Here is a 25,976-nt window from a genome sequence, read left to right as displayed (position 1 = left end):
AAGACAGTGAAAGAAGGATGTAGCATGATATAGTGAGGGAACACCACAAACTTCTGTCCATGCAATGGTTACAAACTTCAAACATCTTGTGTTGCTGCATGATTACCAAACATAATCAATGTATTGTAAAGACTGTTTTTGATTTCAATATTTCACTTGTTATTGTTGTTTATTAGGAAACATGTAAACAAAGGTTTGGACCAATCATCTTGTGAAAATCTCATTCCACCAAACAAACCTAAGCATATTCCCAACATTCAGGAGGCAGATGAGGACATAATCCAGTTAATCCCTCACCAACTCACCAAACTCCATTTCTGCAGCTGCAGATCATTTTAATCATGCCTGAAGTAAGGGCAGGTGCTATTCTGATCTCCAGCCTCCATGGTGAGGCCTCTCCTCCAACCCAGCCCATCAACCCATCAAGTCCAGTTCCAAAACACAGCTGATGTTGGCTTTGGCAGGTTTCTGCAGGGCTTGATAAAACCTGAGATAGACCCGATTCCTGAATGCTGGAGCTGGGAGACACTGAAGATCCCAGTTTCATCTGATATGTTTCAGACCAATAGGTCTTTGTCACGAGTCCTGATGGAGCCTCATGTTTGGCTTATCTGGGGAAAAGCTTTCTGTTGTCATTTTACACCTGAAGGTAATTGGCTAAGGTCAATCTAGTCTTTTATTTTGGAAACCATCATTCTCATCCAACACTTCTCCTTTCAGACAAAACAGCCTGAAAAGGATCAAGCAGAAAAACGTGCATCTCAGAGCTTTGCTGAAAGATCCCACTTTTATGTTCGACTTTGGCTCATCCCAACCCTCCCAAAAGGATGCACAATATTAAAAAATAGTAATTATGAGCGCTTAGACTATAATTGTTCCAATAAGTGAGTTTACAGTCAACAGGGTTTGGCTCATTAGGTTTATCATGAGGTTTTGTTGTTTTTATCACTGGACTGTTGGTGCTGTTGGTTTTTCCTAAATCGTTACCTTCATTTCTTAGCCAGCTTCTGCTGTTTATCCGTCATTTCCACTTGTTTTATACCAATCTGGGTTCTCGGTTAAATTCATATTTTGAACTTGTCTGCTTAATCTGACTGCAGAAACAGATTCGGCTCAATCAGATCCCTATTTTATTTCTTAAGAATTATCCAGAGACTGGAAACTTTCCTCACATTAACAGCTAACCACACATTTGTCTTCCTTAGTTCATTCGCCAGAAGAAAAGAGCATTAAAAACATGAAACCACAGCTGGAACTGCTGCTCCGCACAGATAAAAACAGGTATTACTGAAAAACGACAGTCTTTTTGAGAAACAACAAGCAGAACCTCCTGAGCTCTGTGGACAGAAATTATTTTCCTGACATGAGTGAAAATTGCTGCCTTGCTTTGCAGTTTTTCAGTGCAAAAAGCAGCAGGCACCACAAAGTTACTGCCCACTTCTACATATGTTCATAGACAGAATGCCAGGACTTCAGCACGCTCATAAATAATATATATGCATCTCGTAATCTCATCTAATCTGAAGGCTCTGGATTGGTTTTAAAACTGGATTCGTGACAGATTTTAACCTTCTAGCCTTAGGATTTTAAGATGTCCAGTCTGCAGGGTGGAAAATTAAGTTGTTTTTTTAAATTAACTTTACCCAGAACAGGTCGCCAGTCTGTTGCAGGAACACACACATCCAAAGAGAATCTAGAATCTTCAATGAACCTATGAAGCATGTTTTGGACTGTGGGGGGACAAACCCCACACATGCAAACTGTTACGACTCGTGACCGAAGGAACCCAAACGCAGGAAGGAAGACCTCAAACTCGAACTCAAGTAGACTGTCACAGATTTACTCGAAATCTCAAAGAAGTCAAACATCCAGTTGTACAAACAAACAGGACTCTGCGACACTGAAAACAACAAGGACAGAAACTTAAATAACAAACCACATAATCAGGAAACTGAAAACAGCTGAGAGAAACAGGTGAACACACAGAAGGGGGAGGAGGAGGGTGCAGCTGCCAGCTGATCCATGACACAAACTCCACAAAGAAAATCAAACCAGGACCTTCCCGCTGTGAGGCAAGAGCACAAACCCCTACGCCTCCATGCATTTTGCATGTACTAATGCTAAAAAACAAAACCTTCATTTTGCATAAAATATGGAAAGCAGGGATACTTGTTATGGTTATTTTTAAAGCATCATCCGGGTCTGTGTTTTGAGGCTTTCATTGTTTTAGACATTCTCAAACAGAACGTGAGTCCTCTGTGAGGTGAAGTCGTGGTCTCCAGCCAGGTTGGCGTTTTCCTGCACTCCTGACCGCAGAGACGAGGACGGGAAGATTGAATTATCCAGACTGTTCATGCAGAACGGAGGCAGAGTGAGGACTCATTTAGCAGAGCAAGCTGAGAAAAATGTGACGGGGGGTGACTGTTTGTGCTGCACAGACTATGTCCATCGCAAAACAGAGGAGCAAAAAAGAAAGATAGAGTAGAGGTCTTCAGTTCCCCAGGGGTTGTTACAAACCTGTAAATGTGCTCCCCATCAATAATGCAGGAGAACTGAGAATCAGAGAAAATGGGCAATAAGCAAAAAGACAAAACCACAAGAAAGATGCTGATGGTGAAGAAGAAAAAGAGACATTTAGGCTTTATGAGTGAGTTTGTGTAATTCATAGATAGTGGTGTGGTGAGTTAGTTTGTTTAAAAGCTAAATGACTCTTTGTAAACACATGCTGTATCAAATTTTTTTTGTAAAATCCCAACATCTGTCTGCAAATCTTCACTTAGCCAGGTGGAAATTATTCTACATGACAAAAGTTCAATATCTGTCAGACTTTAGCTCATAGTTACAACCATTGATTGGTCCGAATCGATCTTAGTCTCTATGGTAACCACTCTCACCAATTTGGAGTGAGCTTGTTGGAAGGCCACACCCCTACCACTTGAAAGTGGGCAACTCTTTCTGTCAAACGTTTTGAACATTAGATATGCGAGCCAGCAGGCTCCACCTACTTTTATTTAGGCATCTTATTGGTCATTGTATGAATTGAATAACTTGAACTACATATAAGTATCAAAATGAGGATTATCAAGAGCATGTTATAAAAAAGGTATCAGAGCAAGAATGGTTATTCAGACAAACAGAATGACAGAGTCATAGCTGTCTATTTCTCTGTAGAAGTCTATGGATTTTGGCATCTTGGAGCCAATGGGTACTTCCTGTTTGGAACGCTAGGGGGAGGGCTCGCTCATTTCAGTTCTCATATAGAGTCAATCGGTTTAACAGAAGCTCAGTGTCACGGTGCCTGTCAGTTCACCTCCCCCCCTCCTACAGCTCTCACCACCTTGCTGATTGGAACCAGCTGATCGTCATCTTCTCATCATCCTGCCGGTCTTCATAAGGGAGCTCTCACCAGAATTCTACGCCAGTTTGTTATACTCACTCCGGTGCTTATGCCTGGCCTCTTAGTCTCAGCTAAGTTTATCTTGTCTCCATACTTACCACGTCTTGTGCTCACCTTCAGGTTCCTACCTTGGTCACGCTGGTTCCTCCCCTCCACGCTGGTCCTGCCGTCCTCGGCATCCACGCCTCGTTCCAAGCTGGTTTCCGCCGTCCTCGGCATCCACGCCTCGTTCCAAGCTGGTTTCCGCCGTCCTCGGCGTCCACGCCTTACCTCAAGCCGGTCCCGCTGTCCTCAGCGCCCAAGCCTCGCTCCCTCTGGATCCACAGTTCGACGCGTCCTCGTGTCGCCCCCTCCCCTTCATCTGCATCAGCTCAAAGGAAACACCAAGTTCAATCCACGGAGGAAATACGTCCACATCCCCTCAGAAACTTATTTACCTCTGGTAAAATAAATCCATTTAAAGTCATCCTTGCTGTGAGTTTTCTTCCGGGTTTCAGCATCTGGGTCTGCTACGTCTACGACGCCATGACAGAACAAACTGGCCAATACCCAGACCCAGCTGACCCGGAAGATCTACGTCAGACCGTCATCCAGCACGGACTGTTTCTGGACCTCCTTTACAGTACCATCACCCGGGTCACCGCTATTCAGGAGGACCTTTCTCGTCGCCTGAGAATAATTTCTCAAGCCCAGATGAATTCGATCGGACAATATCCAGCTAATTCTAATACCAACATTGCAGCCCCTACAGCCGGGAGCTTGGACATATCCGCTGCCTCTGGGATTCCTGAAAATTTCCGGCTTCAACCGGAGTTTTTTCAGGGGGACGTTGAATCATGTGGGGGTTTCCTTCTTCAATGCAGACTTATTTTTCAGCAGGCTCCGCGATATTACCAAGCTGACCACAGCAAGATCACCCTCATAGTTAACTCCCTCAGAGGCAAAGCGCTCAAATGGGCTCAGGCCTTTCTAACTGCTAACCCCATTTCTCAGATTTCTTTCGAGCGTTTCTTAGGTGAATTTCAGCTGGTCTTTGATCAACCCCGCAAGACTGAGGAGGCGACGCGCCACCTTCTAGGATTAAGGCAACGCAGCCGATCTGTAAGTGAACATTTAATTGACTTTCGAATACTAGCTGTGGAAGCTGGATGGCCGGACGTTGCCCTAAAAGGGGTTTTCTATCGATCACTTAACAACCAGATCAAAGACCATCTCTGTTCTCAGTCTGAAGCCAGAACGTTCGAGGAGCTCGTTACTGCAGCTCTTCGCTCTGACGTACGACTCCGCGAGCGTCAGGTAGAAAGAGCACATACTGAGAGGAAAACTGTAAATAACCCTGTGTCTAAAACCCCCATGCCAGAATCTCCTTCCATCTCTCGTGAACACGTCACCTGCTCCTCTGAGGAACCCATGCAGATCGGACATTCTAAACTCACACCGGAGGAACGCCGCAGACGCCAGGTAGAAGGTACCTGTTTCTATTGTGGACATTCTGGGCACCATGTGCAGCAGTGCTCCTTACGTTTAAACTCCAAAGCCCCCCGCTAGAAGACAGGCCGCGGGAGGGTTCCTCCACTGTTATTCAGGAAAATAACTTTCTTTATTTACCTGTCAAGCTATGTCACCAGTCTCATGTTCATGTATGCCAAGCCCTCATAGACTCCGGAGCTGAACAAAGTTTTATTGACAGTCACTTAGTGTCCAAACTCAATCTCCCCACAGAACCGCTGGATCATCCTGTCAAGGCAGCTGGACTAGGTGGTCAGCTGCTCACTCGAATCACTCACCGCACCAGACCCGTGCAACTTGTCACCTCTGGTAACCATCATGAAGTCATGCAATTCTATATTACTCAAACGCTTCAATCTCCTGTTATCTTAGGCTTCCCATGGCTCCGCAGTCACAATCCCCAGTTCGATTGGGTGAATCTTCACATAACTAACTGGAGCACCCATTGCCTTGCCAACTGCCTCCGCTCCGCAGTACCATCAGTTTCTCCCAATCTGGAGCCAGCACCTGATGATATTGACCTCTCCAAGGTACCCTCATGTTATCATGATCTCAGGACTGTTTTCAGTAAAAGCAAGGCAGGAGCTCTACCTCCGCACCGACCTTATGATTGCTCCATCGAGCTATTAAACGGGGCCACTCTCCCCAAGGGTCGATTATTCAATCTGTCAGGTCCTGAAAAACTCTCCATGGAAAAGTACATCCATGAATCTCTTTCCTCGGGTCACATTCGTCCTTCTTCGTCCCCCGTTGGTGCAGGTTTTTTCTTTGTCCAAAAGAAAGATAAGACCCTTCGGCCATGCATCGACTACCGAGAATTAAACCAGATCACAGTCAAGAATAAATATTCTTTGCCTCTCATCAGCTCCGCCTTGGACACCGTTCAGGAAGCGCGTGTATTCACTAAATTGGATCTCCGTAATGCGTACCATCTAGTCCGTATGAAGGAGGGGGACGAATGGAAGACTGCTTTCAACACCCCCCTTGGTCATTTTGAATACCTGGTGATGCCCTTTGGGCTCACCAATGCCCCTGCAGTCTTCCAACACCTAGTTAATGACGTCCTCCGAGACTTCCTTAATAGGTTTGTCTTCGTCTATCTTGACGATATTCTCATTTATTCACCCAATCACGATCTCCACATCCACCATGTTCGTCAGGTCCTTGAGCGTCTTCTTGAAAATCGACTCTTTGTAAAGGCTGAAAAGTGCGACTTTCACGTATCTACCGTGTCTTTTCTTGGGTTCATTATTGAGGCTGGCAACATCCGCCCCGATCCAGCCAAGGTTTCCGCTGTCGCCAACTGGGAACCTCCCGATTCACGTAAACAGTTACAACGTTTTCTCGGATTTGCCAATTTTTACCGTAGATTCATACGCAACTACAGCAGTCTCGCCGCCCCACTCACTCAACTTACGTCTGTTAATACACCTTTTGTTTGGAGCCCAGAGGCCCAGGCCGCCTTCGATAAACTCAAGGGGATGTTTATCTCAGCTCCCATCCTGATCCAACCTGACCCCCAACGTCAGTTTATCGTAGAGGTTGACGCCTCCGATACCGGAGTGGGAGCCGTCCTTTCCCAACGTGAGGTTTCCTCAGGGAAACTCAAACCCTGCGCTTTCTTTTCACGTAAACTGTCACCTGCGGAACGGAACTATGACGTTGGGAACCGCGAACTCCTTGCCATAAAGTTAGCTCTGGAGGAATGGCGTCATTGGCTCGAGGGGGCGGAGCACCCTTTCATAGTTTGGACGGATCATAAAAATCTCGCTTACCTCCGTTCTGCCAAACGCCTAAACTCCCGTCAGGCCCGCTGGTGCCTCTTTTTTGATCGGTTTTCATTCATCATTACTTATCGACCCGGAAGTAGGAACGTCAAACCCGATGCATTATCTCGCATCCACAGTAATCATGACCTTGAGGAGGCCACTCCCATTATTCCACCCACCTGCGTGGTCGGTAACCTCACGTGGGATATCGAAACGCGGGTCCTGCAGGCTCAGGATGAGGAACCCGATCATCCTCCTCCCCCCGCTAACACTCTATACGTGCCTTCCTCTCTGCGTTCGGACGTTCTGGTTTGGGGTCACACTTCTCGTGTTTCTTGTCATGGGGGTGTCCAAAGAACGCTCAGTCTCATTAAGCGCAGGTTTTTCTGGCCCACCCTAGAACGGGATGTCAGGGAGTTTATCGCCGCTTGTGATATTTGCGCCAGATCCAAATCTTCCAATTTGCCTCCGGCTGGTTTACTTCACCCTTTGCCCATCGCTACTCGCCCTTGGTCCCATATTGCCCTAGATTTCGTCACAGGGTTGCCTCCGTCACAAGGCAAAACTGTCATCCTTACAGTCGTTGATCGCTTCTCTAAAGCGGCTCAGTTCATTCCATTACCTAAACTCCCCACCGCCGCTGAAATGGCGGACATCCTGGTCCATCAGGTTTTCAGAAACCACGGGATCCCCAAGGACATAGTTTCAGACCGGGGACCTCAATTTGTGTCCCAGGTCTGGAGAACCTTTTGCTCCGCCCTGGGTGCTACCGTTAGCCTCTCCTCGGGTTATCACCCCCAGTCTAACGGCCAAGCGGAGCGTGCTAATCAGGAGCTGGAAGCTGCCCTCCGTTGCCTGGCTGCCCAGAATCCCTCCACCTGGTCCAAGTTCCTAGTATGGATTGAATACGCTCACAATAACCATCCCTCCTCTGCCACCGGTTTATCTCCATTCGAAATATCCCTTGGTTATTCACCTCCGCTGTTCCCCTCACAGGAGTTAGATTTGGCCGTTCCCTCTGTGCAGCATCATCTGCAACGTATCCAGCGTATCTGGCGCCAAGCTAAAGCTGCCCTTCTGCGCACTCGGGAGAGCAACTGCCGTCTGGCTAACCGTCGTAGGAGAGCGGCCCCAAATTACCAACCTGGGCAAAAGGTTTGGCTTTCCTCCAGGAACATACCCCTTCAGGTCGCCTCACGCAAGCTAGCACCCCGTTACATTGGTCCTTACATCATTGACGAAATCATCAATCCTTCCTGTGTTAAACTACGGCTCCCGGCTGCTTTAAAGATTCATCCCTCGTTCCATGTTTCCCAGATCAAGCCCTTTCAGGAAAGCTCCTTGTGCCCGCCATCCGCTTCCCCACCACCCGCCCGGCTCATTGACGGCGCGCCTGCCTTTACGGTCTCTCGTATTCTGGACATTCGCCGCCGGGGCCGTGGTCACCAGTACTTGGTGGACTGGGAGGGTTACGGTCCGGAGGAGCGCTCCTGGATCTCCCGCTCCATGATCCTGGACCGTTCCCTCCTGGACGACTTTTTCAGGGCCCACCCTGACCGCCGTCCTGGACCGCCTGGAGGCGGTCGTTGAGAGGGGGGTACTGTCACGGTGCCTGTCAGTTCACCTCCCCCCCTCCTACAGCTCTCACCACCTTGCTGATTGGAACCAGCTGATCGTCATCTTCTCATCATCCTGCCGGTCTTCATAAGGGAGCTCTCACCAGAATTCTACGCCAGTTTGTTATACTCACTCCGGTGCTTATGCCTGGCCTCTTAGTCTCAGCTAAGTTTATCTTGTCTCCATACTTACCACGTCTTGTGCTCACCTTCAGGTTCCTACCTTGGTCACGCTGGTTCCTCCCCTCCACGCTGGTCCTGCCGTCCTCGGCATCCACGCCTCGTTCCAAGCTGGTTTCCGCCGTCCTCGGCATCCACGCCTCGTTCCAAGCTGGTTTCCGCCGTCCTCGGCGTCCACGCCTTACCTCAAGCCGGTCCCGCTGTCCTCAGCGCCCAAGCCTCGCTCCCTCTGGATCCACAGTTCGACGCGTCCTCGTGTCGCCCCCTCCCCTTCATCTGCATCAGCTCAAAGGAAACACCAAGTTCAATCCACGGAGGAAATACGTCCACATCCCCTCAGAAACTTATTTACCTCTGGTAAAATAAATCCATTTAAAGTCATCCTTGCTGTGAGTTTTCTTCCGGGTTTCAGCATCTGGGTCTGCTACGTCTACGACGCCATGACACTCAGTACAGGTTTACTAGCATAAGATGAAGCCAAAGGATTTTTGAAAGAAAAAAAAAAAAACAAGAATTCAACAAGCCATTGGTCCTTCAAGATCCCTGTGGTGGATCTTTAAGGTCATCTTTAAATCCCATCTTTAAGTCCTCTGCAGTCATGACGGCATATTTCCAATGATGACTAAGGAAACGTATTCCAAGTTTCAAATAACAAATTTAACTAGATTTGCAATTCCTTTAAAGAAATTATGTCTGATTGCTGACAGCACTCAAGATTTTGAGCATTTTAAAGCTGTTTCTATCAAATGCCAAAAATGCCAGTTTTTCTAGCGAAATAGCTGTTCAAACCTTCTTTAAACCACCTCTAGGTGGTACTGAAGATTTTAAACGTTGTTATAAATGAAAAATTATGTGATCAATGTTAGTTTTCTTTTATCTACAGTAGTTTCAGAGACTCAGCTTACTGTAACTGCATCAACATCGTTCACATAGCTTTTGTATAGCCTTTGTCTACATATTCTTTAACTTTCAGAATACAAGTCTTTTCTCAGCAAATGCAAAGCTTTTATGAATCATGGGTAATTGCTTGGTCTAATTCTTTTTGATTTTTAAGTCGTATATAGATTGAAAAGGTTATTTTAATTACTTCAACTGTTTTGGAAACTATTTTTATAGCTCTAAAGAGCTATTCTTATCGCACTGTGAGTTTTCTTTAAAATCGTTTTTTTAGGTTTTAAAGGCCGCTGAAATTAGATTTTTTTTTTCCAACTTTTCGTAACTTAAAGAACCTTTTGTGAGCTTATAGCACTTTTTTTCTTTAGGGGGCATTTATTAGTTTTTAGATGCTTTCTCCATTTTTATAAGAGCGTTTAAAGGGTATTTGGTAGCTCTGAAAAGCCTCATCAGCTTTAAATGCATTTTGTAAATTACACATTTTTTACATTACACTTTTTTACATCACATTTAACACAAAGGTTTGAGGGATCATGGGTAATGAATGGCCTGGTCTCATTCATGTCCTATGGGAACTTTCTCTCTGAAAAAGATTAGCTATAAATAAACTATATTAGTTTTTGGTACCAAAATAATAGCACACTTCTTACAAGGGAGCTTTACAAAGTACTATTGATTGCATCTTGATACCTGCTTTTGCCTAGGAGAGGAGAAGCGCGGCAAAAATGCGACCACACTCATTGTTTTCAGAAATAAGACAACTACAATAAACTGAAGAGCTTAAATGTTTTTCACATGAAGTACAAAACAGTTCTGCACTCACTCTTTTTTTCCTTTTTTTTTTTTTTTAAAATGCGCACATTTTTTTTGCAGATTCAAATTTTTGGGATTTGTTGGCCACTGAATAAAAAAGCTTTAAAAATGTGTTTCATTCTTTAGATTCTGCAAGAAATTGACTTTTTTCCCTAGTTTTCCCTTGTTTTCCCTTTATGAGCTCTGAAAATGTCAAAGCACTCATGGCATTGCCAAAAGTATGTCCATGTTTTATTTATGCTTGAGCACCGTAAAAAAAAGGAGTTTCTTGAAAAGCACTTTGAATTCTTCAGGCTGAACTAATGCAGGTTTATCTACCAGTGGTTGTTTATATAGTACATATGCAACAAGAAGGCTTTTGTCTGATGGAAGCTCCGCATCGTCTCAGGAACTCCATCCGTAAAGAAAACAACAACACTGGAGATGAAATCAACACAAACACTGTGGTTCACCATTCATGATTAAAAAACAGAAATGCTCCATCAGAAAAGCAAAATGCTTTGAAAGGCTGTCAGGGTTATGACTTTTTCCTTAATAAAGAGAAGAACCACACAGGAGATGAGAATTTTTGCTAGACTTCTGCAGAAGGAGAGTCTGTCCGTCACAGAGGAGTTCTGCTTCCCAGTGTATCCAGTCTGGTTTGATTGATGGCCGGGGTTGAGTCATTCAATCAAACAGTACGAACATCATATATAGTCAGCACTTTTCACGTCATTGTTTTTTTACTGAACGATAGAACTGAGACGATCATATTGTGGTGATTATAGCATGTAAGTAAATGATAATTACGTAACTCTTAGAAACTTTGACATGAAGATGGTTCTTTAAAGGAGATCCCTTCTCCTGGGAGGCAGCTAGTCGATATCAACATACATATGAATGACAAAAATGTGACTCAAAACAAAATTCTGCATTTCAATGTGACTAATTACAGTTTTTTGAAAGTCTTGAAGCTAAAAGCAGCAAAAGAACCAAAAACTCTGCAAACGTGAACATTATTCCATCACTGCAATGACAGGCTTTCCTTTTAAAACAAACAGAAGAATTAAATTGATTCAACTATTCACTCAACGTTTTAGCATCTTCTCTGCAGAATTTTGTCATAAAACTTCACAGACAGACAGACAGACAGACAGACAGACAGATAGAAGGCAAATATTTTGACTGCTGAATTATTGGATAAATATTAGTTCACACATCGAAGAAATAAATATAAAAGCAACTTTTACTTAAACTTTTACTTAAAAATAATTTGTTTTCTTTTTTTCGTTGTTACTGAGAAAAAAAACTGTTGCCTATAAAATTACAATAAACTGGTTGTTAAACATTTTGTCTGTAAGTGATTTATTTTATTCCACTTTTAAGGTGGTCAGAGAAGTTTTGATGAGAATAAATAGTATTTGAGATGTTCAGAAGGTCAATCCTTTTTGGTTGTGTAAGCTTTTAAAAGCTATAAGGAACCTCCTGTTTTCTGAAAAGGACCTGCAGACCTCTGGGATTTCCTAAACTGACAGGTTTCCATCTCTGTTCGACAGGAAGGAGACTCTCTGGGGGCGATGGAGAAGGTCTGCCGTCAGCTGACCTACCACCTCAGCCCACACTCTCAGTGGAGGAGGCATGGGCTGCTGAAGCGGAAGCCACAGGCCTGGTGAGTGCATGTCTGATGGCTTTCTTAACATCTCTGCATGCATCCTCATCTGCTGCCTCTTTGAGCGCCATGGGAAAGTCTGTTCATGCTCTACGTTTTCTCCCAGTTGGAGGGGAAATCTGTCCTTTGTGTGAGTGTGCCTTTATGTCTCCCTTTCACCGTCGGATCATCTCCTACACTATGAACATCAGAGCAGAAAAACTGTCTTCACCCTTCCTGAAAGCCCCTTGCTGTAAATTTGATAAACCTTTTCTGATCTTCGTCACACGCAAAATAGAGCTGCTTCTCTAAGGCGAAATGGAAATAAAGAGCTGGATTTGCTGTTGGCTGCAGAGCTGCACATTATGGAAATGAGGCGTCAGAAGCCAGTCATTAATCCGTGTGCTTCCTCAGCTCCGATTCTAATGAAGTATCTGAAGATTCAGAGTGAGAGCCGCGCCGTCAGCACTCCGACTGTCTCCAGACAGACTGACGGGTTTAGAAGGAAGCATCTCGGTTTTTTTATGGAGACGGCTTCATAATAAACATTCAGAAACACAGTAGTTTCACATGCAAGAGTGTCGTGAAAAGAAAAAAAAACAGATCGATTTGTAGCAGGAGGACCTAAAAAACCAGCACTAGCTGGTCCACTTTCTTTATGAATCCAAATGTTTCAGCAGATGTAGGGAGAGAGGAGAACTGCTTCTCAGACGAGGAGGAGGAGGAGGAGGAGGAGCACATGCTCTGCTTCCTGTGTCCTCTGGAGGAGGTAATGACATGACTCATATGATTGTTCTGGACTGGAAATATCTTTGATTGCCCCCCATCAATGTAAGCTTTGTGACAGAAGACATGCAGTCATCTTTAATGCTGATGTGTAATTCATGATGAAGAATTTAGAAACATCTGATAAAAGTGTTTTCGGTCATGTTAAAATGAATCAGATTTTCAGAAAACTGATGTTGTTGCATCCTCTGGTGGACGTTTCAGATGGAACCAATGGCTTCATTGTGGTGGTGGTGGTTGTGGGAGTGGGGGGTGGTGCCATTATTGGCTTTTATTATAGAGTTGGGGTTTTAAATCGTTTTTGACCACAGAGCTTTCTCAAACATCAGACACATAGCAGAAAAACAGGCAGCAGGAATAAACAGGACTTGCTCCACCCTGCTGCACCAAAAACAGCTCCAGAAATGAGGCACGGCCCACCCTTTTACCTTTTTTTGTCAGGGACTGATGGGGGACACCTGTAAACTGAAACGTGACAAAAACCACGGGGAAACAAAGAGGGGGACAAAGCAGAGCAGAGCAGATGACCTGACAAGGATGACCTAAAACCAGACCCTTAAATAGATAGAGGGTAATTGACTTATATTGTTATGCAAAGACATTAGATAGATTTTTAAACTCTTCTTTGTATTAGTGATTTTGTGTGCTGTCAAACGTTTTTCTCTCCTTAGTTCTGGTAACTTTTTCACATTTGGGTGATTCTGATTTTGCACAAAAAAGATAGATTTGATATCAAAAGAAGTTCTTACATTCCTGATTTGCTTTAATATTGAAGGTGAAGATGCAATAGTTCAACACTTTCATTAGAAACTTAAAGAATGGTTGCATTGTTTATCAAAATGTGGAAACACAATGGTAGTCATCCATTTATAAAATTTCTGAATGCACTTCATTGCCGTTTGGGGTCACGGGGTCACTATAGCCTACCCAGCTACTGAAGGGCAAAGGTGGGGTTTACCCTGGACAGTTCCCAAAAGAAGGGTGACAGTTCGTCAGTCCATGGCAAGTTTTCATTGTTGACCAAACAGATTCTGTTGCATGTATCACAACAGAAATCCATCTCAGAAAAATCAGTTTCTCTGCTGAGTGCAGCAGATGGTAGACATACGGACTTTGTAGAATTTATGTGGAGAATTCATTCTCCCTTAAGTACTTGGCATCAGTGATCTGTTTGGCAGCTCTTGTCTGAAAGAATCCACCCACAGAGAAGTGGTGATTAAAATCCAACTGAGTTCTTTGGATTCTGTCTGTTTTGTTGTTTTCACATTCCCATTAAGTGTAGAAGTCACTGTTTCAAGCCTCTGTCACATGCAGGCTGAAGTAGGTACTGTGGGTTTTTTGGGGTGTCCAGGTTCTACAGAGGAGCAGCCGCATCTTAAGGGGAGCACAGGTGTGTCTTGCTGTTCCCTTTTAGCTCGTACGGCCACCTCAAGGGACGTCACGAAAATGGAACGTACCATTGTCATGCATGTAGTAAATGTATGGTGAAGTATTTTGAAGGCAAATGGAAGTAACACACACTTATGATGATCGTACAGTGACCTTACACCACACTCTTGTCGTTAGTAAGGTGTAAGTGCTGCTTCTAACTGACTGTACACAAATACTGCATGTGATACATAAGTGCCTGTAGGATATCCACACAAACTACACTCTAATTTCCACATTTCTAACAGACAGGCTGCATGCAAGGAGTGCGCACTTATCACATGAACAGGACTAACAGGCTCCTTGTGCAGCCCGCAGGATTTGGGGGGTTGGAAAAACCTGTACGACACGCCTGCATCTCACCCACTTCACCCTTACTTACCTTTATGTGTTGTGTACCACCTGTTCCCGGCAGCATGCCCATAGAAAAAAAATGTACATGAATATTTTCTCTCCATGGATTCACCGAGCAGTCTATGACCTTGAAAGTTTGTGCAGGCCACCTACTGTATGTGCCTTGTAACAGGTTTGACCATATCTCACCTGCAGACTGCCTGTAATGACAGTTGGGACTCAACATTGTGTCATGAAAGTTCATTAATGCAGTTATAGACCTGGATTGGATTGCTTTTTTTCTATTAGTGCACAAAAATCAACATTTCAGAGTGACCAAAAACAGCTGAAGTGTCCCTGTTAACTAAAATTCAACTTCCAGTTGAAGTGTTTGTACCAATCCATAAAATAATTTCGTCATTTTATTCCAGACACTATTCCAGACTGTGTCCTTGTGAACAAATTGGTGAAATAAAATCCTATTTCTTTATTTCCCTCTTTTTTTTTACATTTTAAAAAGTTCTATAAAATGCTAAGAAATGCCCTTTGTTCTTTTGAGGATAAGAAATTAATTTAGATATTAAACTGTATTTAGTTGAATACATTTTAATATTTGCGAAGCTTCTCTAACACTACATTACAACTTTTGGACAAAGGAAATTGAACCTCCTGGAAATCCATTAGAACTGCAGTAAAGCAAGGCTGATCAGACAGGTGTCACCTCACCTGTATGTTTGCTTTAGGACTTCACTTATTGTCAAATATGCTGCATCCATAAGACATACAGCACAGATGAAATTGCTTTTCTCTCACCCCACAGTGCAAGCAGCATATAAAATAATAAATAAACGACTTAAAAAATAGATAAAAAGACAGTAATGATAAGAATAACAGTAATCTAATTTATGTCTTCAAAGCAAAGAATACTTTTTTTTTTAGGGATGTAGCCCCTGTGGGCTCTATGAGAGCAGTGAGGACACAGAAATCTAAATCTTCTATCTGTATAGCAAACAGCTACACCTTCATTGTTCAAAAGGAGGTAATTGCATAGTTTAATATGTGGAGCAGCCAGAAGATCAGGTCTCCTCGGATCCCTGCAGAGAAAAGTGTGAGGTAAACACAGGAACAGGTGATGTTATGGGGGGGGGATGACCACGCTGAAGCACGCTTCACCTGCAGCAGCGTTTGGTTGAATCTGTGTGCTAGGAGGAAAAATGAACACTGGTGTTTCTGATCACATGCCTGCTGCTTCATTCTTCTTAGTCAAAAAGTAGGAACCTCTTCCTTTACCCTTTTTAATTTTTTTCTGTTTGTCCCAAAAACATTTCGATCAATGTTGTTAAAAGAGGAAAAGGCTGCCAGTCAATATGTTTCACCATCTGTCCAGAGGAGATCATAGCTGCTCCTTCCCACCAGGTTCAGTGTGTGCAAAGATCAGATTGTTGTGAAAAGATGCAGAGCTGCATCTTAGACCCCCGCAGGGCTCATGGAGCCGGGTCAATGTTGGAGTCCTTAACCAGGAAATTAGAATGGGCCGCACAAAGGCAGTTTGTTTGCAGCACGGAATCTTTCTCTCTTCGATTAACAGTTGATGGTCAACTGGGGTTCATAAATCTCCATTTAAAGACACAATCATTACTTCTGTAACAGTATGTAGGTAGAAGAGAGGGTCATGTGGATGTTTGGCTGAAGTCCCTTTTTGATGAAAACAATGCAGCACTGCAGCAAAAAAGTCAAATCTCAGTCATGGGAAAACCAACAGCTTTGCATGTCACAGTGGCCCAGCCTAATTCAACCAATACAGTGTGTGCGTGCGTGCGTGCGTGCGTGCGTGCGTGTATGCGTGAGTGGCTCCCTGATGGACTGGCGACCTGTCCAGGGTAAATTCCGCCTTCAACTTTTGTCTGCTAGGATTGGTCCCAGCAACCCCTGTGACCCTGCACTGGACAAAGCAAAAACAGCAGATGGATGAATATTCAATGAGCTGAATATTCTGATGTTCAGAGTCAGAGAATAGATCTCTAAATGCAGGACTAAAGTCACATGCAGCCTTACCGGGGGTTGATCCACAAAGTTCTTGGGTTTTCCGGGTCTGTGGAAGGTCCTAGAGAGGAGCGGTTGCAGGGGACGCAGGTGTGTCTTGCAGTTCTCTTGAGGCTAGTTAGCTGATCTCAAGGGATGTCATGAAAATGGAACGTACCATTGTCGAAGTTGTGGTAAATATATTGTGAAGTATTTGTAAGGCTAATGGAAGTTACACTTGTGACGTACGGGTGCGTACAGTGTCCTTACGCAACACTCTAGTCATTAGTAAGGTGCAAGTGCTAGCCCCTTACTGACCGCACAAGTGCTGCATGCACAGGGTGTGCAAGCAAGGAGTGCAAATGTGTCACGGGAATAGCGCTAACGTCTGCAGTCTGCACGATTTGGGGGGCCACCTGCATGCCAAGTACAGGTTTGACCATTTTTCACCTGCAGACAGCCTGTATCCACCCGTAAGGGCAGTCGGGACTGAGGCTTATGTCTCTGTTTAGATATACCGGAGACAGCACAGCATGTGCTTTGCTGTAGAAACCCATAGTCTTTAAGAACCATCACTTTCACTTAGCAAAGGCCAAAGAAAGCGGCGTGTAAACATGTTTTTGATACCTCAGTCTCTTACCCGAGACTGCTCTGTCTATGTCCCTCTGCCTCCTGTAGATTTATCTCTGCCTTTTTCTTTTTTTTTAATTGGCCCATTTTGTTTTCTTGACATTGGCAAAGAAGTAATGAGATCTCACTGAGGCTATGCTAGCTTTGTTTGCCATGGCAACCACATTGTTCCATGAAAGCCACACATGTCTGGCTCCCCGTGAGCTCTTCTCTTCTGCCAGCCTGTCAATGTGTCTGCTGCCTGCTGACTGGCTTCTGCTCCTGCTTCATCTACTGATTTATTGGCAGCTTCCCACATGTGCTCTGACAGCAAGCAGAGAAACAACTTGACTCGGGTTACCTGTCCTCTCTGCTCTCTGTGACCCGATGTTTCACATGTCCAAAGCAGTAAAAAAAAAAATAAGATTCAAGCCCCAAATTATATGGAGAAACATTGTAATACTCACTCAGTAGTACTCACTTAGGTACTTTGAGATATTTTTACAAATGTATGACATAGATGACCATAAAATTAAACATTAGTTTTATTGAAAACTACATACTTCCAACGGCAAATGTTTTATCTCATGTAGAAGGTCACGGCTTTGTCTTTTCACACTGAATCGCTGCCCCTTTTGTTGCAGGAACCTGCTGCAGATAACGGCTATTTTTGTCTGGGGTCAAAGGCAGATGGAGATATGACAACACAATGGGCACTTTGCAAATGGCTTTGCGTTCAGTTTGCTGCTGAGAAGGTCTCATAGCCTCTCAGGTTGCTGAGTGATGATGCTGGATGAATAAAACAGAATTTAAAGCAAGTCAAACAGCTTACCTATGTCTGTGTCAGAAATATCTCTTTCTAGTTGTGCAATTATTGCTCTGGCATTCATGTCCTACTAAAAAAGGTAATGGCATGCTGGTGCAATGTGTGACTGAAGCCAAGAAGACAGTCAGAAATAAATCCATCAGAAGGACACATCATAGTAGATGTTTTGGAGATAGATGCAGGGAAGCTGATTGGACATGTAGAGAGGCGGAACAGTGATGATGTTGGCAGAAGGATGCTGAGATTCCAGGAAAGACGTTTGGAGGAAGACCAAAGCGAACGAGGAGGATGCATAAAAAGGAGGTGAAGGTCACTGTGGTGCCTCTTAACCCTATGACCCCACCCTTACATTGACGTGTTCTCCCTACCATGACAAAGGTGGATAAAGGTGGAAAGATTTCATGTAATCCATGGACACCAGTGAAGATCACAAATCATTGAAGAAAAAAGGTTCAGAGCACTGTCTAGTGGGTCTAAATGACCCAACTCCCAATGTTAAAGTGCCTGGGATAGCACAAGGGTTACAGCAGTCAAAAGGCAAAGAAGAAGATTTGATGTCCATAAAACGTATGCTTTGAACTAAGATTGATTTTTTCAGAGTCCTGTCTCATTTTCCTCAGATTTAGCCCAACCAGTGTCATATTTGGAGCTTCCTCTGCCGCCTGCCGCTCATCATTTCATCCTTGGCTGAAGGCTGCATCCTATAGAGGTCCTCAAAACAATGCAGGTCCACAAAAAGATGAACACACAAACACCATATTACTAGAAATATTTGCTCACCCATCCAAATGATCAGAACCAGATGTCCTAATCACTTGGCCTGGCCACAGGTGAATGAAGTCATTGGATGCTGAAGCACACAAAAAGAACACCTTTGTGATACATTAGAGTGGAGACTGAGAGCCAGGCCTTCTCGACCAACATTAGTTTGTGACCTCACCAATGCGCTTCTGGAAAAATGATCCAAAATTCCTATAACTACACTCTTTAAAGTTGTGGACAGCCTTCTCAGAGGAGATGAAACTGTAATAGCTGCAAAAGGAGGACCGACATAATACAGCAATCTATGGGTTAGGAATGGGATGGCTCTTCAGTTCATATGTGAGTCAAGGCAGGTGAATGAATACTTTACGTAACATAGTGGATGTACAGTCCATGGAAGGGATAGTTCACAGTAATATTAGACTGAAAAGAAGTATGAACATACCACATAAAGCAACATCTGTGCTGAATTAAGATTGGGACGACGTTCAGCCAGCTGCTAAACTTGGCCTCCCTCAACCACTGATTTAGGGTTTATCATTGCAATCTTGGACACAATCACAGAAAAGAATTCTAGCAAAAGAAAGACATTCAAATGTCATCTTTAACTGTCTGTATCTCTCATGAAAACCAAAGCCGGCGGTTGTTCAGACTCAATATGAATCCATCTGCAAAGGGAAAAGAATTGCTGGTGTGCTGCCATTACCATCTCCAGTCCAGCTTCCTCCACAACACAAGCTCGCCATCTGTTAGTGACTCATGCTCCCTCCCAGAGGACCTGTACCCTCTTGTTCCTTTGCAATAATTCCATCACCAATTAAAGCATTGCATTTTAAAAAGAATGAGAGGTGTGCTTCATCAGCTGGTGAAGCCACAGAAAGGAAAAAGGTGCAAAGCTAAAATAGCAGGAGGTGCAGAGGAGAATGCAGAGCCACAGGTGGTTTTTATTCCACCTCCCCTCTGCTTGAAATTGTCCTTACCGTTGTAGTGGGATGCAAAATAGCTCCTGTGACAAGAATATCTATTGTTTTTCAGGCCTTATTGTGTTCATAGTTATCAAGGAACAACAAGAGACAATAAACTAAAGTACTGCCCTGCAGAAATACATTTGAAACTATCACTTCTTTATCCATTTGAATAGTATTTTCATATCAATAATTATGGAGGGAAATGGTTTGGAAAAACGTCAAAAATGACAAATCCCACTTATGACAGTAAAAACTTGATTGTTTTTTTGAATAAATGTCTAAATGTTTCTCCTCCTGAGTGGAACAGTGGAAGGCGGAGGTTTGGACAGCAGCGCACAGACCTGCTGTAGCTGGAGATTTATTCTAACACAAAACTGTTTTGAACCTGATGACTCAGCCGTGGCTGATTTGCAGTCGCCTCGGCCATTAGATTTAAAGACCTTCTCCAATGAAATTGGTGTTTTTGGTGTTTTTAGGATGTCCTTGTGGCGTGTTAGCTTAAAATATCATTTCTGAGTATTTCTTTGTTCAAATTGCTGTGAATCAAGAGCAGACCAAAAAAGTCAGTTTGAAAGAGATTGTATTTGTAATATGCTGGGTGGGCTGCACGCTCCCTGTTCCGAGCTATCAGAAACGGGGAGGGTAAGGTGGGGGGTGGGCCTGCACCGCCTTAACGGTCCCGCCCAGAAGAGAATTTCTAATGAACTACTGCCACTTTGTAAAAAGTAGGTCCTAGAAAACGACTTATTTTGGCTAAAAGCTGCATAATCATAGTGAAAAAGGCACTGGAAAGGCTTTGAAAATAAATCAAAAGATGATCAGATTGGGTCTTTTAACTACTTTGAATGGAATTAATTCTGATTTAAAGCACAGTCCAGTTTGAGATTCCATCACTTGTTGGCTCTCTCACAGAAGGATGGAGGAGCTCAGTTTCTCATAAGAATGTGCCGTTTTCTGGAGCGTGGGATTCTGGTCTGAGGCCAAACAGGCTCTCTCTGATTTGATTTGATTTCCACAAGTCCAGCCTGTTTTGTTTATTGCTATAACCCTCGGAGGGCAGAAGCCACTTCAGGATGTGACAGATGAGGGGCTGATAAGCCATGAGAAGAAGTGTTTCTTCGAGCTCACCATGAAGCATCCAGCGGTAGAAGACCATCCTGGGTTTTAGGAGTGAATAGATTCTGTTCGTCTGCAGTCATTTAAAACCTCAACAAGAGCGAAGGAGGTCATGTGGGGAATGAATACTGACAGCCTGAGTTAATGTGTGGCTGAGGGCTTCCCTGCAGCAGATGTATGAGCTAATTATTAAACTTTTACCTTAAAATAATCCGATATGTCTGCATTATAACCAGTAAACCCAGCAGCAGTCTGGCTTGATATTCTGTTTGTTTTTGCTTCATTTGGACGGATTGATTACTTTGCTGTATGGAACTGGCCTCCAGTCTGACATTAAAAGTCATTTGAATAAATTGATAACAACCACTTCGTCAGCATGAGGACAGAGCTACAGTAATGTTTTCCCATTTCTTCTCTTTGTGTCGTATAATTGTGACCCCATGTATCAGTTTTAGGGTTCTGAGATTGAGGTTATTTTTTATAAAAACATCTGCACAGCTCTAGGATTCCCAACAGGAGTTTCAATCACTGTATGTCTCTGTCAGGACAGAGACATACAGCCACCATTTTGCTATTGAACTTATTTCATGTGTTTCTCCACTTGATGTTCATGAGGATTTGACTGAACAACTAGCAATTAAAATCCACAAACAGCCCATTTGGTTTGGATTTCCGCTGTATCACCTGCGTATGATTTCTGTTTATGTACCACTGACTGTATATGAGAACTGGACTGAGTGACCCCTCCCCCCTGGTCTTCCAAACAGGAAGTACCTGTTGGCTTCAAGAAGCCAACATCTCATAGACTTCCATAAAGAAATAAACAGCTAATATTCAGTCATTCTATTTCTCAGAATAACCTTTCTTGCTCTGATACCGTTTTAAAACATGTTCTTAAGACTCCTCTTTTTTTCATAATATTTTTTCTGAAGTGGAAGTTATTCAAATTATAAACTGACCTATCAGAAGCCTCAATAAAAGTAAGTGATGCCTGGTGGCCCCCACATGCAACATTAACAACCACTCTCACGGATTGGTAAGAGCGGTTGCCACAGAACTGATGACTCAGAGGAACTTTGTTCCAACATGGCGGCAACTGTATCGCAAAAGAATGGCAGCTGAATTGACTTCATTTGGTTTGACCCATAAGAATACCATTTTCTATGGTTGATGTCACACTCACTCAGTCAAAGACACAGACTTAAAGACAGGTGACTGTATATTTTTGCAGCTTTTTTTTGCTCCAGGCTCTTGGAAACCAGAAAGCAGAAACTGCAGGAGTGCACAAACAGTGACGCCGTTTTCTGTAAACTGCATCCAGGGTAGTAAAAACTCAAAAACGATTTAGTTGAAGATTAAAAGACTGACAGGTAGGACTAATAATATTTGCTGTTTTCCTATGAGCCATCGTGAAAGCAGTTTGTTCTTAAATATAAGTTCTGTCAGTAAAGTAGAAGGTCTTTTCTTCAGTGACATCTGAAATTCTGCCGTCTGTTGTGTCTGCAGCCTAAAGGCGGTGCTGTCGGCTCCTCTGGCCAGCGGTACTCTGGATCTGTCCGGCATCCCTCTGACAGCCCGGGACATGGAACGCCTGTGCGCTCACCTGCAGCGGCATGCGGCCACAGTGGTCAGCTTGGAGCTGGGCTTCACTGAACTCACAGACGAGGCCTTCCTTCTGCTGCTCCCCACTCTGGCTGCTCTACCTCATCTGGAAACTCTGACGCTGAATGGAAATCGTTTGACCAGAGCCGTTCTGAAGGACCTGACAGATGCCCTAAAGGTCAGACATCCATTCAGACAACATCCTCGGATGCAAATTCTGTCAACCAGGATGTTAGGGTTACTATTAAGCTCTACCTGGAGGATTTCTTAAGGTTTTCCTAGAGAAGTTTTCTGACATTTTACAGCTGCTCCATGATAAACTACAAACAATGGTAAGAGATGTGTTAAAGAAGAGAACACATTAAGTCCAGATCCCATGACCCAAATTCACGACAATGGTATTTCTTGAAGTTTTTTTATTCAATTCAATTCAGTTTCATTTAAATAGCCCAACATTACAACATAGTTGTCTCAACAAGCTTCATAATTGTATAAGAACATAAAATAAGTCATAAAATAGAAAAAGCTGGTCCATCCATCCATCTTCCTCCGCTTATCCGGGACCGGGTCGCGGGGGCAGCAGACTGAGCAGAGATGCCCAGACTTCCCTCACCCCAGCCACTTCCTCCAGCTCCTCTGGGGGGACCCCGAGGCGTTCCCAGGCCAGCCGAGAGACGTAGTCTCTCCAGCGTGTCCTGGGTCTTCCCCGGGGCCTCCGCCCAGTGGGACATGCCCGGAACACCTCTCCAGGGAGGCGTCCAGGGGGCATCCGGACTAGATGCCCGAGCCACCTCAGCTGGCTCCTTTCGATGTGGAGGAGAAGCGGTTCTACTCCGAGCTCCCCGCGGAAAAAGAAGGAAAGGAAAAGGAAAAGAAAAAGCTGGTAGCTAAATTAAACTAAACAGACTAAGCTAAACTGGACATCTCTGCCTTTAGACCCTCCTTCAAAAGGAGAAAATTTCTTGTGGAGAAAAAAAAAATTCTTGAGAAAAAGAAAGAAGGAAACTACAGGGATGTCTACAGAAAGTTTGATAAACTAGGGAGGCCAGAATGGAATCCCACTGAGGACATGAACATTGGTGGAGCTCCTTGTCATTCAGAACAGCGGACCACTGATGTCAGACGCAATTTTTTCATTTCTGCCATTTTTCCGTTTAAAACTGTGAAAAAATAAGTGTAATTTTTGTAAACCCGTGACCCAAAATGGGATTCAGCTTGTTCAGAAAGTAGATAGGTGGACGGATGGATGGATGGACGTACAGGCAGTATTCATATTGCATTGATGATAGTATTTTTTGGTATATTGTTAATTTGCACCACATGACCCCAAGAGGGATTCAGCTGGTTCAGATGGATGGATGGATGGATGTTCATTTGGAAATGTGGTTTTTTTCTTTCGTAGGATCCAAACAGCTTCCCAAGTGTGACGTGGATCGACCTGGGCAACAACGTGGACATCTTCTCCTTGCCGCAGCCCTTCCTCGTCAGCCTGAGGAAGCGCTGTCCAAAACAGGGAAACCTGCCCACCATCCTGGAGTTTGGGGAGAGCCAAGCTAGCGATCCCCCAGAGAGGCAGAGGGCATTCGGCGAGGAGGAGGAGACGGACGACACCAACCGGACTGAGAGCATGGGCGAGCTGCGGTCAGAGGTGGAGGAGGAGCTGGATGGAGAGACGGAAATTGAGGAGATGATGGAGGAGCTGCTGGACTTTGACAGAGAGATTCAGGGAAAGGACGAAGACGAGGAGAGCATGTGGACGCTGGGGGACCAGGGAAGAGTGGTAGAGAGGAAGAGGAGGAGACAAAGAGAGGAAGAGGAGCAGATGGAAACCCAAAGACGGCAACCATTGAGGAAGGCAGTGATGGCAGAGGACGAGGGCGACACACAGAGCCGCTCTTCACGCCTGTCTTGCTCCAGCCAATCACAGCACTCCTCAGGAGCAGTTGAGCCAATGAGAGTGGAGGAGGACAATTTGACTGACCAATCCTACCATTTGACATGAGAACTGCTTCCCATTGCATCTGCACCTCCCTTCCCTTGTCCTGTCCAGCGTTGAGGAAGGTGAAATGAGATGGGGAGAAGCTGCGGAGTTGCATGGAATCACTGTGAATGTTCTACTTGAAATTCTCTCCAGTGATGCAGTTTGTGGCCCCCACAGCCTTTAGATACTGACTGATGCTGAGCCCAGGTGTAGCATGAGGGGGCCAGTCCTCAACAGATTGTGCTTTACGTTGACGCGACGACTGAAAATGCAAAAGAACAGACTCCTGAGGCTTTTATGTGTGAAAATGTCAATCTTTTATCAGGTCCTGTCTCCTTTTAACCCTGGAAATACCTCCATGTGCCTGCACCATCTCTGGTTACTGGGTTAGAATGAGTCCCGAGAGATAAAACCAAGCAAAGCAAAATGAAGAAACTATTCAGGGTTCTTAAACATTTTGAAGCGTGCAAAACATCCCCTTACTACATTCAGCGCCAAAGGAATGAGAGGACAGGCAAAACTCCAGAGTGGAGACATTTCAGGAGCTCTTTTGTTGTCTCTGAAATGCTGAGGGTGGGACGTGTCAGCTGAAGCATGAGCACCCGGCGAAAGGAGGGAAAGGAGGTTTTTCCCACAGCAGTAGATGTTCTTCATTTACCCCCAAACCAAATATAAAATATTGAGTAGCCTTCTTGTCCGAGCCACGCTTCGCTTCGTCTTACCAAACATCCGTGCGTCACATGCTTACTGAGCTGGATTTATTTATAGCGTGCTGCTGCAGTCTGCTGGGTGTCACCAGGTTGTGTTTTTAATCCAGATGTAACCCAGCATGTAGAGCTTTAACAGACAGAATGTACTTTCAGGTGTACAGCACAGAGGGAGGGAGGGAGAACAGATTTTTCTGTAGGTCGTCTTAATCATTTAGATGAGAAGAAGTCTATGTATGTTCCTCTGTTTTTATAAGCTGAAAACAGAGCAAGTAAAATGAAATGATAGAAGCTGATGGAAGCTCACAATGGTCCAGGATGTGGATCTTGAGAAGAAAACTTCATGGTTTTATGCTGTAGATTTAGTCCAGCTCACGCAAAAATAATACAAGCTACACAGCTAAAAGAGACATTTCAAAATAAGAGCTTGTACAAGTTGTGAGCATAATCATATCTGGTGTTATGGATCCTCCAGGCATTTAGGACTTAGCACGTTCTTGAATGCGAAAAGTCAAAGTGGTGCAAATTTTGCAAATCATTTTCTTTCACAGCTCTGTACATATAATTCTGGCCGAACACAAACCACAATTATTCTTCTCTCCTCCATGCTCAATTTTCAAACAGTTGGTACTTCTGTGAATTAAAAGGGACGCCATCCATACGTCACTACCAAATCCAAGTTTCTGACTGTCAAAGTTTGACCTGGTTTAACTTTCAATGCACCTTCAACGGCCACGTTTTGTTCGTAGAGCCTGAAAACAGTCGTAGCAACTTGTGTAACTACGTGTGACCTGGAGAGTTTTGAACGCATAAGCCTGAAACGCGCATGTACGCACATTCACATAAACCTTTCATTGGAGGAGGTCTCTTGAACAGGCATTGCAGAATGCAGTGTAACATAGCTTTATAAAGAACTGTGAATGTCACTGAGAGGCTCCTCAGAGCAGAACCAGCAGGTTTTATTGGATCTTTAGATCAATTCCGTTGCTATTTTTAAACAAACATGTAGCAGATGGAAGTCAGGAAAATAA

At 44.1% G+C, this 25,976-nt stretch overlaps 1 protein-coding gene across 1 annotated transcript in view; it reads left to right on the top strand.

The window, feature by feature from the left end:
* lrrc75a (leucine rich repeat containing 75A) overlaps positions 1-25,535 on the top strand; it is a 47,552-nt gene extending 22,017 nt beyond the window's left edge. Inside the window, exons 3-5 of the mRNA XM_004075781.4 lie at positions 11,714-11,826; positions 22,162-22,435; positions 23,660-25,535. Coding sequence (XP_004075829.1) covers positions 11,714-11,826; positions 22,162-22,435; positions 23,660-24,259 — 987 coding nt within the window. The 3' untranslated portion in view covers positions 24,260-25,535. The remainder of the gene's footprint in view (positions 1-11,713; positions 11,827-22,161; positions 22,436-23,659) is intronic.
* Positions 25,536-25,976: the final 441 nt, after the last annotated feature.

Source organism: Oryzias latipes, chromosome 13 (genome assembly GCF_002234675.1).
Source record: "Oryzias latipes chromosome 13, ASM223467v1".
Classification (NCBI taxonomy): Eukaryota; Metazoa; Chordata; class Actinopteri; order Beloniformes; family Adrianichthyidae; genus Oryzias; species Oryzias latipes.
Note: the sequence above shows the minus strand (reverse complement) of the source record. Positions and strands in the feature narration are given on the sequence as shown.